At 39.6% G+C, this 18,929-nt stretch overlaps 1 protein-coding gene across 1 annotated transcript in view; it reads right to left on the bottom strand.

The window, feature by feature from the left end:
- USP37 (ubiquitin specific peptidase 37) overlaps positions 1–18,929 on the bottom strand; it is a 108,274-nt gene that overhangs the window by 54,126 nt on the left and 35,219 nt on the right. Inside the window, exon 8 of the mRNA XM_011932264.1 lies at positions 5,460–5,621. Within this exon, the coding sequence (XP_011787654.1) occupies positions 5,460–5,621 (162 nt within the window). The remainder of the gene's footprint in view (positions 1–5,459; positions 5,622–18,929) is intronic.

Genomic DNA, 18,929 nt, shown 5'->3' with positions numbered 1-18,929 from the left:
AGGCTTCTAGTCAGAAATTATACAAAACAGAAGACAAAGAAATCTTTAAAATACTGAAAGAAACACGCTATCAAGTTAGAGTTCTATATAAGCTAGATTTCTAGATCCAATGGAAATATCTTTTAAAATTAAAAGCAAAATTCTTTTCCTGACAAACAAAATCTGAGAATACTTGCTGCCAGGAGACATGCACTGTAAGAAATGTTAAAACGACATTCTTCATGCAGAAGGAAAAATGATACCAGATAGAAACTCGGATCTGCACAAAACAATAAAGAGCACTTAAAATGGGAAATCATGTGGGAAAATACAAAATACATTTCTGTCTCATGTTTTAATTTCTTTAAATACTACTGGACTGTTTAAAGTAAAAAAACAACACCAAATAATACACTTTAAATAGGTAACTACATGGTACATGAATTAGTAAGGCTGTAAAAAAGACATAACTACGTATTGTGGGATGTGTAACATACATAGAAGTAAAATGGGCTGGGCACGGTGGCTCATGCCTGTAATCCCAACACTCTGGGAGGCCGAGGCGGGCAGATCACTTGAGTTTGGGACTTCGAGACCAGTTTGACCAATATGGAGAAACCCCGTTTCTACTAACTCCACTAAAAATACAAAATCAGCCAGGCATGGTAGCGCATGCCTATAATCCCAGCTACTCTGCAGGCTGAGGCAGGAGAATTGCTTGAACCTGGGAGGCAGAGGCTGCAGTGAGCTGAGATCACGCCATTGCACTCCAGCCTGGGCAACAAGAGCAAAACTCTATCTCAAAAAAAAAGAAAAAGAAAAAGAAGTAAAATGTATGATAATAATATAAATGGTGTGGGGTGGGAGGCAATAATGGAGATAAAATGAACACAAAGGAAAGAAAGAAAAGAGAAACAAGTAACCAAGGACAGATGGAACAAATAGAAAACAATTAGCAAGATGGTAGACTTAAATTCAGCCTTATCCATAATTGTGAAAAATGTTAATGGTCTAAATACTTCAACTATCAATTTAGACTGGATGATCTAATCATAAAAATGTGGAGTCACTATTCATATAAGACACAGTAGACTTCAGAAAAATATTATCAGGGATAAAAAGGGGCATTTCATAACAATAGAGAAGTCAATTCATTAAGATGTAATTAATATAATCCTAAATGTGTATGTGCCAAAAACAAAGCTATAAAATACATAAAAGTAAAAACTGACAGACCTGGAAGGAGAAATATACAGGTTTCTGGCCTAGCATATAAATTTCTGACCTAAGTTCTACTTTATTGGATATCAGAACTGCAGCCTCTGATTTCTTAATTGTTTTCATTAAATAATCTCTCCTTCCCTTTATTATAATACTTTTTGAATTACTGTTCTACGTATATTTCTAGTATGCAGCAGAGTTCAGTTTTGCTTTGCAAGACAGTTTTAGACTATTTTTATATTGCTGTTAACCCCTTTATCATAAATTTTTAAAACCATCTAGCCTGTCCATTTTATTATTTTATGTTAGAGACAAGGTCTTGCTCTGTCACTTAGGCTGGAGTGCAGTGGTATGATCATAGCTCACTGTAACTGTAAACTCCTTGGCTCAAGCGATCCTCCAGCCTCAGTCTCCCCGGTAGCTGGGATTAAAGACATGTACCACCATGTTGGGATAATTTTTTATTATTTGTAGAGAAAGGGTCTTGCTATGTGGCCCAGGCTGGTCTTGAATTCCTAGCCTCAAGTGACCCCCCATTTTGGCCTCCCAAAGCGCTAGGATTACACATGTGGGCCACTGTGCCTGGCCTAGCCTGCCCATTTTATTTATTTATTTATTTATTTTTGTAGAGACAGGGTCTTACTATGTTGCCCAGGCTGGTCTTGAACTATCAAGCTCAAGTGATCCTTCCAACTTGGCTTCCCAAAGTGTTGGGATTACAGGCGTGAGCCATTGCACTCAGCCCATTCATTTTAAATGGTATCCTTTGACTCACACCTATTACTTTATGAAACAGTCAACTACATTATTCTACTTTCTTCCTTCTCTCTCTTTGCCCATTTTCTTTTAGTTGCAATCTTACTACTTTATCAGAAAAAAAAAATTGGGGGGGAAATAGTGTCTCACTTTGTCACTCAAGCTAAAGTGCAGTGGTGTGACCACAGTTCGCTGTGGCCTCGACCTCCCAGGCTCAAGCAATCCTCCCACCTCAGCCTCCCAAGCAGATGGAACTACAAGTGTGCACAACCACATTCAGCTAAATTTTTTTTTGTACTTTTTGTAGAGACGTGGTTTTTCTGTGTTTCCCAGGCTGGTCTCGAACTCCTGAGCTCAAGTGATCTGCCTGCCTCAGACTCCCAAAGTGCTGGGATTACAGGTGTTAGCCATCATGCCCAGCTGACATAATGTTTATATACCATTCTTTTATATGTATTCTCACCATTGTTTGTCTTAGTTCTATAACTGAATACATGAAATGTTTGTCAATGTTTCTCCAGTTACTCTTGGATGCATGAAGCTCATTTTCTGTACAGTTCTCAGGAAGAGCAAATGTGTGTATAGTACTCCAAGTTCTTATAGTTCAAACTTTTTTTCTCTAGCTTGCATATTTGACATCTTGGCTTGGCATGAAATATTTGTTTCACGCCTCCTTTCATCAAGTTTCTTGAAAATGATGTTAATGTTATCCTGCTCTGCATGATGATTTTGAGAAGTCTGATGCCAGTCTACTTCTGTTGCCCCTGTAAATTATTTCATCTTTTTGATTAAGGAACTGAGGATCTTCCTTGTCTTTAAAGTCTAATAGTTCTACTAAGATTTGTCTTGAATATTCTAGGTCAATTTTCCAGATACCTGGAAAACTCTTTCAATATATAGATTCAAGACTTTTATTTCAGTGAAGTTTTCTTGGATTATAGTTTTTTTGTTGTTTTTTTTTAGGCAAGGTCTCGTTCTCTGTCTCCCAGGCTGAAGTGCAGTGGACTATCATGGCTCACTGCAGCCTTGACCTCCTGGGCTCAAGCAATCCTCCTGCCCCAGTCCCCTGAGTATCTGGGACCATAGGTGCACGCCACCAAGCCCAGCTAATTTTTATACTTTTTGTAGAGATGGGGTTTCACTATGTTGCCCAGATTGGTCTTGAATTCCTGGGCTCAAGAGATCTACCCACCTCTGCCTCCCAAAGTGATGGTATAACAGGCATGAGTCACCATGCCAGCAGGATTATAGTTTTTTAACACTACTTCTGTCTCAATGCTTTGATCTTCTTCTTCTGGGACACTAATTATATGTAATATGGGTGTATTCTTTGCCTTTTTCTAATTCAACTACTTTCTTTCTGGCTTTTTTTTTTGAGATGGAGTATCACTCTGTCACTCAGGCTGGAGTGCAGTGGCGCGATCTCAGCTCACTGCAACCTCCACCTCCTGTGTTCAAGAAATCCTCCTGCCTCAGCCTCCTGAGTAGCTGGGATTATGGACACACGCCACCATGTCTGGCTAATTTTTGTATTTTTAGTAGAGACGGAGTTTCACCATACTGGTCAAGTTGGTCTCGAACTCCTGACCTCAGGCGATCCACCCACCTCCCAAAGTGCTAGGATTACAGGGATGAGCCACTGTGCCCGGCCCTTTCTGGTTTTTTACACTTCTTCTTTTTTTTTTTTTTCTTTTCCGACTTTCCTTTTTAAAGCCCATTTTCATTTGAAATTATTTTCACTTGGGTATCTTCAATTTAAAACTTCATTTTCAATACACCTTTTCTTCTCCATCTGTTCTGAGTTCAAGTATTTGTCATTTCATTTATTCTTGCTTGTCCATTGTGATCCTTAGTTTGAATCTTTTTTTTTTTTTCTTTTTGAGACAGAGTTTTGCTCAAAAATGTTATTTCTAGAGATGGGTATAGGCACTATACAGAAATGAAAGAAACACTGGAGGAGCCTAGAGCACCAAGGGTGGCAACTCACAAGGCTCTGAAAAGAGTCTGAAGGAGGTGAATAACAGAAACCACAAGTAAACTAAAAAATATACAAGAGAAGGCAATAGGAAAATGAAACAAGTAAGATTAGGGTAGACAAAGACCCAGATGAAGAATGGTTATGAAATGGGATAGATAAGACCAATATAAAATGTTGTCTGGTTAGGAGGCAGCAAGATAACTGAGGTAGAACAATTAGAATGAAGAACAAAGGAAATTAAGCATTTGACTGGAAAGCAAACATCATAGAAGAAAGAGTAGAAAAGATGAAGATTAGAGAAAGCAACAGGTAAGCAGAAAGGAGAGTGAATTGTTTTCACTGCAAATTTTATGTTTTCTGCAAATATATGAAGCATATAAACTACTATGAATAAGCCACTTGGCATATACCACGCATTCAAGTAATGTTGTAAGTTTAAAGCTGGTATAAAAGCAGTACTTTGAGTGAGATTAAAAACAAATAAGTTGATAGGTTATGAGAGAGCAGTCTGGTAAAAATAATTAAAAATTTCAAACTGCCTTCTGTAGTCTTAATCCTTAACAATTTTACTTCCAATATTTTATCCTATAGAAAAGTTCCAACAAGCATTAAAAACATACATATGTGTATAACAATGTTCATTCTAGCTTGAATTATATTTGGAAAAAAGGGAAACCTAAATGCACACTTACGTGGTTGAAAGTTCTGTGTTAATATACAAGGGTGCCAAGATTAATGTGCAGTGAAAAAGAAACAGAGAAGCAATATAGCATAGTGATTAAGAACACAACTGGAGCACAACTGCCCGGATTTACTACTGCTGTACTGCTGACTATATCACTTTGAGCAAGTTAATTAACTTTGCTAAGTCTTACTTTATTCATAAAACCAGATTGTTAATATATCTATCTCAAAGACTTGCTGCGAAGATTTAAAAGAAAAAAAAATCAATTTAAACACTTAGCAGACAGTATCTGGCACACAATAAATACTTTAGGTAACAGAGCTACTGGCCAGGCACAGTGGCTCATGCTTGTTATCCCAGCACTTTGGGAGGCTGAGGAGAGAGGATTGCTAGAGGCCAGGAATTCTACCAACCTGCAACATAGTGAGGCCCCATTTCTATTAAAAAAAAAAATTAAAAAGATAGCTACTATAATTACTACAGTTATTATACTATGATCTCCTTTTTGTGTTTAATAAATATATAACCATGAAGAAACTAGGGAAAATATATAAAAAATGTTGAAAGTATCTCAGCCGCAGAATGAAGTGTTAACGGGTTGGAAAATACACATTTTCTGCTTTAAAATGAATATTATATATATTCCAAAGTTCTAAAATTGTTTGGCGAGCAGAAAATGAAGTTAACATTACTTATGGATGTAACAAATCTTTAATAAGTGATCTAATTTCTAAATATTTTAGAACTTTAATGTGACTCCTTTAATTATGTTTTACACCAAAGCACACTTCTATTGAATCACTTTATAAAAAAGAAAGTAAAATGAAAGAATTAACCTACCCCTGCAGTTGCTGCTGTTGGTGAGAGGAAAGGGGCACTCTTGGTTTATTCCAGCCAGTGTAATCCTGGTTATACCTCAGTTTTTTAACAGAAAGAGGAGCTGGCTGAGGAAGAAATCCCAAACTTCTTTTGGCAGAGGGAGTCTGGCTTGAAACATTAGTCCTACAAAAAAGCATAAATAATGAAGAAGCAAAATAAATTTTTGAATACTACTATTTTCCCTGAATAGATTAAGAGAAGTCAATGTTTAAGGAAAAAAATCTTGAATTTAGGGAAGTATCAGTAATAATGATCACTTAAGGGAAAACTCTACAAACGTAAACTAGCAAATCTGTTCCTACACAGATGGAGAGGGTTATAATACATAACATATTTAACCTACAACCAAAATAATCCATGTGAATAGCCTGAAAAAGAAAACAATACATTATAGTTACACTGTTATCCATTTTGTGGATACCACATTAGTTTACCTAGTCTCGAACAGATTTACTGTATACTTTTTCCACTGTTACAAATAATACAACAAACATTCTTACCCAATCTCCTTGAGAAATTCCTCTAGTTTATATGCATAGAAGTGAAAATGTTAGAGGTATTTTCAATCTTCATTTTTAATTTTTCGAGATATTGTGATTATTTTCCAAAAAGGCTGCACCAGTTTATACTTCAAACAACAATGACTTCCCATTTCCTCATATGATTACATTACTTACTATTATCAGTTTTAATTTTTTTGCTGGGTCCAGTGGCTCACGCCTGTAAGCCCAATACTTTGGGAGGCTGAGGCAGGTGGATCACGAGGTCAGGAGATCGAGACCATCTTGGCTAACACGGTGAAACCCCATCTTCACTAAAAATACAAAAAATTAGCCAGGCGTGATGGCGGGCACCTATAGTCCCAGCTACTTGGGAGGCTGAGACAGGAGAATGGTGTGAACCCAGGAGTGGAGCTTGCAGTGAGCCGTGATCGTGCCACTGCACTCCAGCATGGGTGACAGAGCAAGACTCCATCTCGAAAAAAAAAAAAAAATTATCTTGTACCATAAGAGCACAGAAATTTTTTCCTGAATTTTCTCTTAACAGTTAAATTTTGCTTTCCCTTCTATTTAGGTCTTCAATACAGTTACAAGTGTCTTTTTCTGTATGTTGTGAGGCATACTTTTCTAAAAGATTTACTTTTCTATAAGGCAAACCAATTGCTCCCAAATTACTGATTGTTTGTCTGGGCCATGTGTTAGTTGCTGTTTGGTTTTTTACCTAAAAAAAATATGTAGCACAGTGGCATATGCCTGTAACCCCAACACTCTGGGAAGCTCAAGCAGGAGCATCAGGAGTTTGAAATCAGCCTGTTCAACATATCAAAACACTGTGTCTATTATTTTAAAATTAAGGCTGGGTGCAGTGGCTCACACCTGTAAACCCAGCACTTTGGGAGGCCGAGGCAGACACATAACCTGAGGTCAGGAGTTTGAGAACAGCCTGGCCAATATGGAAAAACCCTGTCTCTACTAAAAATACAAAAATTAGCCGGGCATAGTGGTGCACGCCTGTAGTCCCTCCCACCTACTTGGGAGGCTGAGGCAGGAGAACTGCTTGAACTTGGGAGACGGAGGTTGCAGTGAGCTGAGATCACGCCACTGCACTCCAGCCTGGGGGCAGAGAGAGACTCCGTCTCAAAAAAAAATAAAAAAAGTTAAAAATTAAAAATAAATTGTGAAATAGAATACTCATATGGGAAAAGTGTATAAAAATCAAACGTGGAGCGTAACAAATTTTCATAAAACAAACACTTATGTAAACAACCTTATTATTGTCTAAACCCCAAGTTTCCCTTCCAAGTACAACGCTGCATTCCTCTAACCTAAAAGTTAGCATCATCTAATAGTTTTATCCCTTACTGCAAACCCCTAAATATTGTACTTTGGATAATATGGGATGTATCTATTTTCATCTTGTTTACAATCTTTCCGCATCTTTACATTGTAGTTGTTTCTCTTTTACATAGCACATACACATTTTCTTCTTCCATTAAATCTTGTATATCTCTTTAACTGGAATATTTAGTATATATTCATATAAATTTTATATAAATTTAGTATATTATATCAGTAATGTCAGTACTGATTTATTTCTTGAATTTTTTGATGAATTTACTATTTGTTCTACATGTTCTATGTTCCTTTTTTTCTTCTTTATGCCTTCTTTTAGAATATTTGACTATTTATTTCATTGTCTCCCCTCCGTTAGTCTGGAAATAATATAGGCTTATATATGTATTTTATATTGTACATATTATATATATTTTTTTTAACAGACAGGGTATTGCTCTGTCACCTGGCTGGAGTGCAATGGCACAGTCATAGTTCACTGTAGCCTTTAACTCCTGGGCTCAAGCATTCCTCCCACCTCAACTTCCCAAGTAGCTGGGACTATAGGCATGCACCACTATGTCTGGCTAATTTTTATATTTTTTTTTGAAGAGATGGGGTCCCGCTATGTTGACCAGGCTAGTCTCAAATTTCTGGACTCAAGTGATTCTCTCATCTTGGCCTCCCCAAGTGCTAGGATTACAGGCGTGAGCCAACCATGCCCGTTCTAGAACTTTAATGGATGTCCTAAAAATTATATTATGCATTAAAAATAAAAACAACTTTATTTTAGTATAGTTGACATACTATAAAATGCACACATTTAAAGTGTATAACTTTAAGTTCTGACACATATACACTCATGAAATCATCACCAGAATTAAGATAGTGAACATATCTATTACTCCCAAAAGTATCCTGGTGCCCGTTTGTATCCCTCCCTCCCACTCCTCTCTGCCTGTGACCTTGTCTCTATGACCAGGCAACTACTGATTTGTTTTCTGTCACTATAGATTACATTTTCTTTTTTTTTTTTTTTGAGACAGAGTTTCGCTCTTTTTGCCCAGGCTGGAGTGCAATGGCGCGATCTTGGCTCACTGCAACCTCTGCCTCCCGGGTTCAAGTGATTCTCCTGCCTCAGCCTCCCGAGTAGCTGAGATTACAGGCATGCGCCACCACCCCGGCTAATTTTTTTGTATTTTTAGTAAAGATGGGGTTTTCTCCATGTTGGTCAGGCTGGTCTTGAACTCCTGACCTCAGGTGATCCACCTGCCTCAGCCTCCCAAAGTGCTGGGATTAGAGGCGTGAGCCACTGCTCTCAGCTAGATTACATTTTCTAAAATTTCATATAAATGGAATCATACTATTTCTTATGAGGTCTTTCACTCAGCATAATTATTCTGAGATTCATCCATTCTGCTGTGTGTATAAACAGTTCATCCTTTCTATTGCTAGACAGCATTCCATTGTATGACTATACCACAATTTGTTTAACCACTTACTTTCTCTTTTGAAATAGTTTTATTTTTTATTTTGTGAGACAGGGTCTCACTCTGTTGTTCAGGCTGGGGTACAATGGCACCATCATAGCTCAGTGCAACCTCCGCCTCCCAGGCTCAAGAGATCCTCCCACTTCAGCCTCCCAAGTAGCTGGGATCACACTACCACGCCCTGCTAATTTTTTTTTTTATTACTGTATTTTTGGTAGAGACAAAATTTTACCATGTTGTCCAGGCTGATCTTGAACCCCTGAGCTCAAGCTATCCACCCGCCCCAGCTTCCCAAAGTGCTGAGTCACTGCGCCTCGCCTGAAATAGTTTTAGATTTACAAAAAAGTTGCAAAATAGTACAGAATGGCTTTCACTCAGCTACTCCTAATATTAGAATCTTATATAATCATAGTACAATGACCAAAACCAGGAAATTAACAATGATACGATACTATTAACTAGTAACCTACACATATTATTCAAATTTCATCAGTATTTTCACTAAAGTCCTTTTTCTGGCCCAGTATCCCACAGTGCAAGTAGCTGTCATGTTTCTTTACTCTTACAATCCTCAATTTCTTCTTTTTTTTAATGGCTTTGACAATTTTGAAGAGTAATGGTCAGGTATTTTACTTTATGTCCTTCAACTGGGTTTGTCTGATGTTTTCTCATGATTGGTTTGAGGTTATGCATTTGCAAACAATAACAGCTAAGTGACATTGTGACCTCCTCAGTGCATCCTATTACAGAGTCTATAAAGACAATGTCTTATCACTGGCGATGGTAATCTTGATTTCTTGGTTAAGATATCTTCTGAGTTTCTCTACAGTAAAGTTACTATTTTTCCTTTCGTAATTAAGAAATATAAGGAGATACTCTAAGACTATGCAAATACCCTGTTTCTTTCTTTTTTTTTTAAGACAGAGTCTCGCTCTGTCGCTCAGGCTGGAGGGCAGTGGCCGGATCTCAGCTTACTGCAAGCTCCACCTCCCGGGTTCCCGCCATTCTCCTGCCTCAGCCTCCCAAGTAGCTGGGACTACAGGCGCCCGCCACCTCGCCCGGCTAGTTTTTTTTTGTATTTTTAGTAGAGACGGGGTTTCACCGTGTTAGCCAGGATAGTCTCGATCTCCTGACCTCGTGATCCGCCCATCTCGGCCTCCCAAAGTGCTGGGATTACAGGGTTGAGCCACCCTGCCCGGCCGCAAATACCCTGTTTCTCATCAAACTTTTGTCCACTAATTTTAGCACCCAATGATAGATTTTGCCTGCAATTATTACTGTAGTATTTGATTAAGGTAATATTTTATTCCTACAATCCTCCAAAATTCTTAATTGGAATTCTTCTGTTAGGGAGAGCTGTTCAGTCTCTACACATTCATTCATTCATTTCAGTATGGACTCAGGCACATTTATTTTTTTCTACAGGTTTAATCCAATATTATCATTTTGTTACTATAACTGTTCTAATTTGGGCCATTGATAACCCTTTCAGGTTGGTTCCTGTATCCTTTGGACATTTCCTCTTACTTTTTTGTGCATATCTTTACTTTCTGGCACCACAAGATGTTATAGACTGATCTTGCATTTTCCCTGCTCTAGCCCTGGAATCAACTACTATTTCAAGGAGCTCTGCTTTCTTGTACTGAATAATAGTATTTAAAAATCAGGGTCTGCACGCTACCACTGACTTTCTTCACAGAATTAGAAAAAACTACTTTAAATTTCATATGGAACTTTTTTTTTTTAAGAGCCTGTATAGCCAAGAGAATCCCAAGCAAAAAGAACAAAGCTGGAGGCATCATGCTACCTGACTTCAAACTATACTACAAGGCCACAGTAATCAAAACAGCATGGTACTGGTACCAAAACAGATACATAGACCAATGGAACGGAACAGAGGCCTCAGAAATAACACCACACATCTATAGCCACCTGATCTTCGACAAACCTGACAGAAATAAGCAATAGGGAAAGGATTCCCTATTTAATAAATGGTGCTGGGAAAACCGGCTAGCCATATGTAGAAAACAGAAACTGGACCCCTTCCTTACACCTTACATAAAAATTAACTCAAGATGGATTAAAGACTTAAATGTAAAACCTAAATCCATAAAAACCATAGAAGAAAACCTACACAATACCATTCAGGACACAGGCATGGGCAAAGACTTCATGACTAAAACACCAAAAGCAATTGAAACAAAAGCCAAAATAGACAAATGGGATCTAATTAAACTAAAGAACTTCTGTACAGCAAAAGAAACTATCATCAGCGTGAACAGGCAACTTACAGAATGGGAGAAAATTTTTGCAATCTATCTATCTGACAAACATCCACAGTCAACAAGGAATTTAAACAAATCTTATTATTATTATTATTTTTTTTTTTTTGAGACGGAGTCTTGCTCTTTCGCCCGAGCTGGAGTGCAGTGGCTGGATCTCAGCTCACTGCAAGCTCTGCCTCCCAGGTTTACGCCATTCTCCTGCCTCAGCCTCCGGAGTAGCTGGGACTACAGGCGCCCGCCACCTCGTCCGGCTAGTTTTTTGTATTTTTAGTAGAGACAGGGTTTCACCGCGTTAGCCAGGATGGTCTCGATCTCCTGACCTCGTGATCCGCCCATCTCGGCCTCCCAAAGTGCTGGGATTACAGGCTTGAGCCACCGCGCCCGGCCGGAATTTAAACAAATCTACAAGAAAAACCAAACAATCCCATCCAAAAGTGGGTGAAGGATATGAACAGACTTCTCAAAAGAATATATTTATGCGGCTAACAAACACGTGAAAAAAAGTTCATCATCACTGGTCATTAGAGAAATGTAAATCAAAACCACAACGAGATACCATCTCATGCCATTTAGAATGGTGATCATTAAAAAGTCAGGAGACAACAGATGCTGGCGAGGATGTGGAGAAATAGGGGTGCTTTTACACTGTTGGTGGGAGTGTAAATTAGTTCAACCATTGTGGAAGACAGTATGGCGATTCCTCAAGCATCTAGAACCAGAAATACCATTCAACCCAGTAATCCCATTACTGGGTATATACCCAAAGGATTATATATCATTCTACTATAAAGACACATGCACACATAAGTTTATTGCAGCACTATTTACAATAGCAAAGACTTGGAGTCAACCCAAATGCCCATCAATGATAGACGGGATAAAGAAAATGTGGCACATATACACCATAGAATACTATGCAGTCATAAAAAACAATGATTTCATGTCCTTTGCAGGGACATGGATGAAGCTGGAAACCATCATTCTCAGCAAACTAACACAGGAATAGAAAACCAAACACTGCACGTTCTCACTCGTAAGTGGCAGTTGAGCAATGAGAACACATGGACACAGGGAGGGGAACATCACACATGGGGGCCTGTCAGGGGATGGGGGACAAGGGGAGGGAAGAGTGTTAGGACAAATACCTAATGCATGCAGGGCTTAAAACCTAGATGACGGGTTGATAGGTGCAGCAAACTATCATGGCACATGTATACCTATGTAACAAACCTGCACGTTCTGCACATTTATCCCAGAACTTAAAGTAAAATAAAACAAAATAAAATAAAATAAAAAATCAGGGTCTGGCACTAGGGATGCTCATGTTACTCGGGTGTGAATGCTTCAAGGTCCCCCCCTAGTGGACTGAGCTAGGAAATGTATGTGTGTAACCCAAGACATACAAACGCATGTATGTTTATTTTGAATCAATCTATACATGTATATACATATATAAAACTTTGAGTTCATATTGACATCTCTGATTCTAACTGAACACCAAAGGTTCATACTAGTTTTCTTCCTTTCCTTATTTCTTTCTCTGACATTGCAAGTCTGGATCTCAGTATCTACAATGTTTACTTGTTCAATCCAAGTATACAAGAGGTGGTTTCAGAACTGCTAACCCTACACCCTTGTGAGAAACAAACTATGAACTAGAGTACAATATTTGTGTACTCGTGCATTTTTGATATATTGAAGTCTACTGTTAGCTGATTCTTTTACCTTTTCCTGGATAATGAAAGAAACTAGGAACAATTTACGCCATTTAATTATTCTGTGTCTTCCTTCTTCCCTTCTGGTTTATACGTTATTGTCATTTAAACCCAACAAGATATTACTATTGTTCTGTATAACAGAGTTTATCAAGATAGACAGCACATTAACTTTTTATTGTTCTTCATCCTTCCTGAAGCTCCAACTTTTCATCTGAGTTCTTTTTCCATCTGCCCAAAAACTTCTTTAGCATTTCCTTTAGCACATATTTGTTGGTAAATTCTGTTATTATTTTGTTTTGTATGATAGTATCTATTTCACCTTTACTTCGAAATTATAGGATATTTTCACAGCAAATAAAATTCTATGTTGGCAGTTGTTTTATTTCAGCATATTGAAGATATTCTGGCTTCTACAATTGCTATAACTAAAAGTCAAAGGTCAGATATTTTTGCTCCTTGGAAGCTGAAATGTTTTCTCCTGGTTGCTTTTGAGACTTTGTCTTTATTTCTACAGTTTCACTATGACATGCCTAAGGGTAGGTTTCTTTTTCTCAATCCTGCTTGGTGTTCATTAGGTTTCTTAATTCTAAAGTCTGATTTTATCACTTTTGGAAAATCCTCAGCCAGTATCATTAAATACAGTTGATACCCCAATGTCCCTCTTCTTTGAGACTTTAATAAGACACAACAGACCTTTTAACTATGCCTCCTACACTCTCCTGTACTGTCTTTTCATGCTTTATTCTAGAGCCTCTTTTGAGTCATCGTTCAGATCACTAATTCTCTCAATTACTATTTTTCCTTTTTTTTTTTTTTTTGAGACGGAGTCTCGATCTGTCGCCCGGGCTGGAGTGCAGTGGCTGGATCTCAGCTCACTGCAAGCTCTGCCTCCCGGGTTTACGCCATTCTCCTGCCTCAGCCTCCCGAGTAGCTGGGACTACAGGCGCCCGCCACCACGCCCGGCCTTTTTTTTTGAGATAAGGTCTCGTTCTGTCACTCAGGCTGAAGTGCAGTGACATAATCACAGCACATTGCAGTCTTGACCTCCCAGGCTTGAGCAATCCTCCCACCTCAGCCTCCCAAGTAGCTGGGACCACAAGCGCAAGGCATCATGCTTGGCTAATTTTCTATTTTTTGTTGAGATGAGATTTCCCCATGTTGCCCAAGCTGGTCTCAATTATGTTTTATATGCTGGAAAAAAACCATCCAAAACAGACTTGAGTTTTTGTATTTTTCATTTCTAGATTTTCTATTTGATTTTTTAAAATCTGTGATAATTTCAGAATTTTAGGTTTTCTACAGAAATCTCCTCTCTTTCTTTTGATGTGTTAAATATTGTTCTTTTATAATCACTGATTCATTAATTCCAGAATACGTGGAGCCCTGTGGTCCACTGCCGATCTAAACTGTTTCTTCTAGTAATAATTCATGTTAACTTGTCTTGCTGCATGTCTGGACACTGAACAGCATTTAATCAAATCTAAGATACAGCCAATTATAAGACATAACATTTATTTCAGGTAGTACTAAGAAACAAAAAATAATGCCAACCAATGACTTCTATGGCTTAGAATTTTTACTTCTTACTGGAAGCTTTTTATGCAACTAGATATGCATTTTTATCGTGTTGCTCTTATACAAAAAGAAAAATATAAAACTGGTTAAGGTATTTCTAATAACTCACATTCAGAATCTGAATCTTCTGAATCATTTTTCCCACCCAGGGTCATAGATTTTCAGTTTTTCCAAACAGTGCTGCTGCCTGTGCTACTAAAAACAAAGGTGATGTTGTTGTTGTTTTTTTTCTTTTCTTTTTTCCTCCAATTAAGCCCAGCAGTGTGATGATGCTGCATTTCCTTTTTCTTTTCTTTTTTTAACGTTGCATTTCTAAATAGTAAATAGTGCCACACTATGTCTCCGGGAGTTTTCTTCTAAGCCAACAACATTCATTTGGCAAGGTCTAATACTGAGGTTATTTTAATCTTACCAAAAGAAGCCCACAGATTTTCAGATCACAACTAGAATTTGCTGCCCTTTCTTAAGTGGTCATTTTAAATGGTCTGACTAAAAAATACAGTTTTTCAGTGATACCACAAATGACAACCAAGTCTGCTCATGTGCAGGTAATGCCAACCATGTTACAACTGCCTCCTGGCAGCAATTTAAAATGTCATAACATCTGATATACCTCTTTTCCTTCTTTTTTTCTTGAGACAGAGTCTCACTCTGTCACCCAAGCTCGAGTGCAGTGGCACGACCTCAGCTCACTGCAAGCTCCACCTCCCGGGTTCATGCCATTCTCCTGCCTCAGCCTCCCGAGTAGCTGGGATTACAGGCGCCCGCCACCATGCCTGGCTAATTTTTGTATTTTTAGTAGAGACAGGGTTTCACCATGTTAGCCAAGATGGTCTCGACCTCCTGACCTCGTGATCCACCTGCCTCAGCCTCCCAAAGTACTGGGATTATAGGCATGAGCCACCACGTCCGGCCTATACTTCCATTTTAAATACTAATGTGGGCCGGGCGTGGTGGCTCAAGCCTGTAATCCCAGCACTTTGGGAGGCCGAGACAGGCGGATCACGAGGTCAGGAGATCGAGATCATCCTGGCTAACCTGGTGAAACCCCGTCACTACTAAAAAATACAAAAAATTAGCCGGGCGAGGTGGCGGGCGCCTGTAGTCCCAGCTACTCGGGAGGCTGAGGCAGGAGAATGGCGTAAACCCGGGAGGCGGAGCTTGCAGTGAGCTGAGATCCAGCCACTGCACTCCAGCCTGGGCGACAGAGCAAGACTCCATCTCAAACAAACAAACAAATAAATAAATAAATAAATACTAATGTGAAAAAAATGTACATCTTAGAATTACAGAAATATGTTGAGGTGCAGGAAAATGTTTTCCCCTAGAGATAATTTTCATTTAGTACATTTATTTTGTCAATCATCTAGGATACTAGCCACTTATAATCAACTTAATTAAATTTCAGTGCTTGCAATCAATAACTGGGCTATACAGATGAATAAAATTCACAGAACGGCTGGCTTACTTCTAGCTCACCCTTATTCCCAGGGGGAACCCTTCAGTATACATTGAAATATGTGGAGTAAACTCTAGGCTCCCTATATTGGTAGATCCTAGCCTCTATTGTCCTTCTAGATTCATGAGTGTGTCAAAAGTACTGCTCGGTCTTTCAGCAATCTCTTCTGGTTCAGCCAACGTGCCTGGGAACTCTCTGGATTTCCTCCTCCCTTCTTGGTTTGGTAATTCCTCACACTCCTGTCAGTTTTGTTTTGTTTTGTTTTGAGATGGAGTCTCCCTCTGTTCCAGGGTAGATGGAGTGCAGTCGTGGTGGGACCTTGGCTCACTGCAACCTCTGCCTCCTGCGTTTACGCTGTTCTCCTACCTCAGCCTCCCAAGTAGCTGTGATTACAGGCGCACACCACCACACCTGGCTACTTTCTGTATTTTTAGTAGAGACAGGGTTTCACCACATTGGCCAGGCAGGTCTCGCACTTCTGACCTCATGATCCGCCCACCTGAGGCTCCCAAAGTGCTGAGATTAGAGGTGTGAGCCACCACACCAGCCTCCTGTCAGTTTTTCAATGCTCTTAAAATTCCTGCATTATTTTTTTCCTTTATTTGAAACAGAGTCTTGCTCTGTCACCCAGGCTGGAGTGCAATGGCGTGATCTAGGCTCACTGCAACCTCTGCATCCTGGGTTCAAGCAATTCTCCTACCTCAGCCTCTTGAGTAGCTGAGATTACAGGTGTGTGCCATCATGTCTGGCTAATTTTTGTATTTTTAGTAGAGACGAGGTTTCACCATGTTGGCCAGGCTAGTCTCAAACTCCTGACCTCATGTGATCCGCCCACCCATCCCGGCCTCCCAAAGTGCTGGGATTACAGACATGAGCCACTGAGCTTAGCCAATTTTTTTCTCTTAATTTTTATATGTTAAATTTTTTTTCAAAATTAAGAATTCTTTATTGTCATCATCTAATACCTGACTCATATTTAAACCTTGCCAACAGCTTTTTTTTTTTTTTTTTTTTTTTTTTTCCCAGAGATGGAGTTTTGCTCTTGTTGCCCAGGCTGGAGTGCAATGGAGTAATCTTGGCTCACTGCAACCTCCACCTCCCAGGTTCAAGTGAATCTCGTGCCTCAGCATCCCGAGTAGCTGGAATTGCAGGCATACACCACCACACCCAGCTAATTTTTCTGTATTATTAGTAAAGATGGGGTTTCTCCATGTTGGTCAGACTTGTCTCAAACTCCCAACCTCAGGTGATCGGCCCACCACGGCCTCCCAAAGTACTGGGATCACAGGTATAAGCCACCGCACCTGGCCCTTGCCAACAGCTTTACAAAAAAGTGTTATTCCCAGTTTATTCTTATCAAGATCCAATCAAAGTCCATATATTACATTTGGGTTTTATATCTCTTAAATCACTTATAACCTTTAAGAGTGCTCTCCTGAATCCCTGCACCCTTTACTTTACACGACATCAACTTGGTGAAGAGATCAGGCCAGCTGTCCCTCAGAATAGCTGATATAGGTTGGATATTTGTCCCCACCCAAATCTCATGTAAAATCTTAATACCCAGTGTTGGAGTGGGGCCTGGTGGAAGGTGACTGGATCATGGAGGTGGATCCTTCGTGAACACTTTAGTATTATCCTGGTGCTAAACTTGGTGCTGTTCTCCTGATAGAGTCCTCATGAGATCTGGTTATTTAAAAGTGTATGGCACCTCCCCCTTCTCATTCTCTTCCTCCTTCTCTAAGTGTTGGCTCCCACTTTGCTTTCTGCCATGATTCTAAGTTCCCTGTGGCCTCCCCAAAAGCTGATGCTGCCATGCTCCCTGTACAGCCTGCAGAACTGTGTGCCAGTTAAATCTCTTTTCTTTATAAATTATCCAGTCTCATATATTTCCTTATAGCAATGTGAGAGCAGACTAATACAATAGGCTACTTTCAGATTTTGTCCAACTGCTGAATTTGTAGTGTCATTTAATTTATTCCACTAACCCATGCATTCCTTACCTTTAGAGCTAGAGATTTTATTTTTTAAATTTTACCTCAAGTTCTGGGATACTGTGCAGAATGTACAGGTTCGTTACATAGATATAGATGTGCCATGGTGATTTGCTGCACCTATCAACCCATCATCTATGTTTAAGCCATGCATGCATTAGGTATTTGTCCTAATGCTCTCCCCTCCCCTTGCCCCCCATCCCCCGACAGGCCCTAGTGTGTAATAGTCCCCTCTCTGTGTCCATGTGTTCTCACTGTTCAGCTGCCACTTATGAGTGAAAACATGCAGTGTTTGGTTTTCTTTTCTCAGTTTGCTGAGAATGATGGCTTCTAGCTTCATCCATGTCCCTGCAAAGGACATGAACTCTAACGCATCCTCTGTAATAATCACCTCACTTAACGTTGTCTTTTCTAGATTTGAGACGAAGTCTTGTTCTATTGCCCAGGCTGGAGTGCATTGGCGTGATCACAGCTCATTGCAGCCTCGACCTCCTGGGCTCAAGTGATTCTCCTACCTTAGCCTCTTGAGTAGCTGGGGCTACCAGTCCATGCCACCACATGTGGCGAATTTTTTTTTTTTTGTAGAGACAGGGTCTCACCATATTACCAGGGCTGGTCTCAAACTTCTGGGCTCCTCCTGCCTTGGCCTCCCAAAATCGCTAGGATTTATAGGGGTGAGTCACCACACCACACCAACATTAAGTCTTAATATCTGGCCATTCAAGCTATCTTCTTAAGCTTTCCTCAAAATTATCTTGGCTATTCTTATAAGCTTACTTATAAGAAAGAGAATTTAAGGCTGAGCACACTGTCTCATGCCTGTAAGCCCAGCACTCTGGGAGGTCAAGGAGGGAGGATTGCCTGAGGCAAGGAGTTTGAGATCAGCCTGGCCAACACAGAGAGACCCCATCCATCTCTCTCTTTTTTTAATTAGTCAAGCATGGTGGCACACATCTGTAGTACCAGTTATTTGGCAGGCTGAGGCAGGAGGATTGCTTGAGCCCAGGAGTTAGAGTCTGCAGTGAGCTAGGATTGTGCCACTGTACTCCAGCCTAGGTGACAGAGGGAAACTCCACCT

The sequence above is a fragment of the Colobus angolensis genome, unplaced genomic scaffold (genome assembly GCF_000951035.1).
Source record: "Colobus angolensis palliatus isolate OR3802 unplaced genomic scaffold, Cang.pa_1.0 Scaffold95, whole genome shotgun sequence".
Classification (NCBI taxonomy): Eukaryota; Metazoa; Chordata; class Mammalia; order Primates; family Cercopithecidae; genus Colobus; species Colobus angolensis.
Note: the sequence above shows the minus strand (reverse complement) of the source record. Positions and strands in the feature narration are given on the sequence as shown.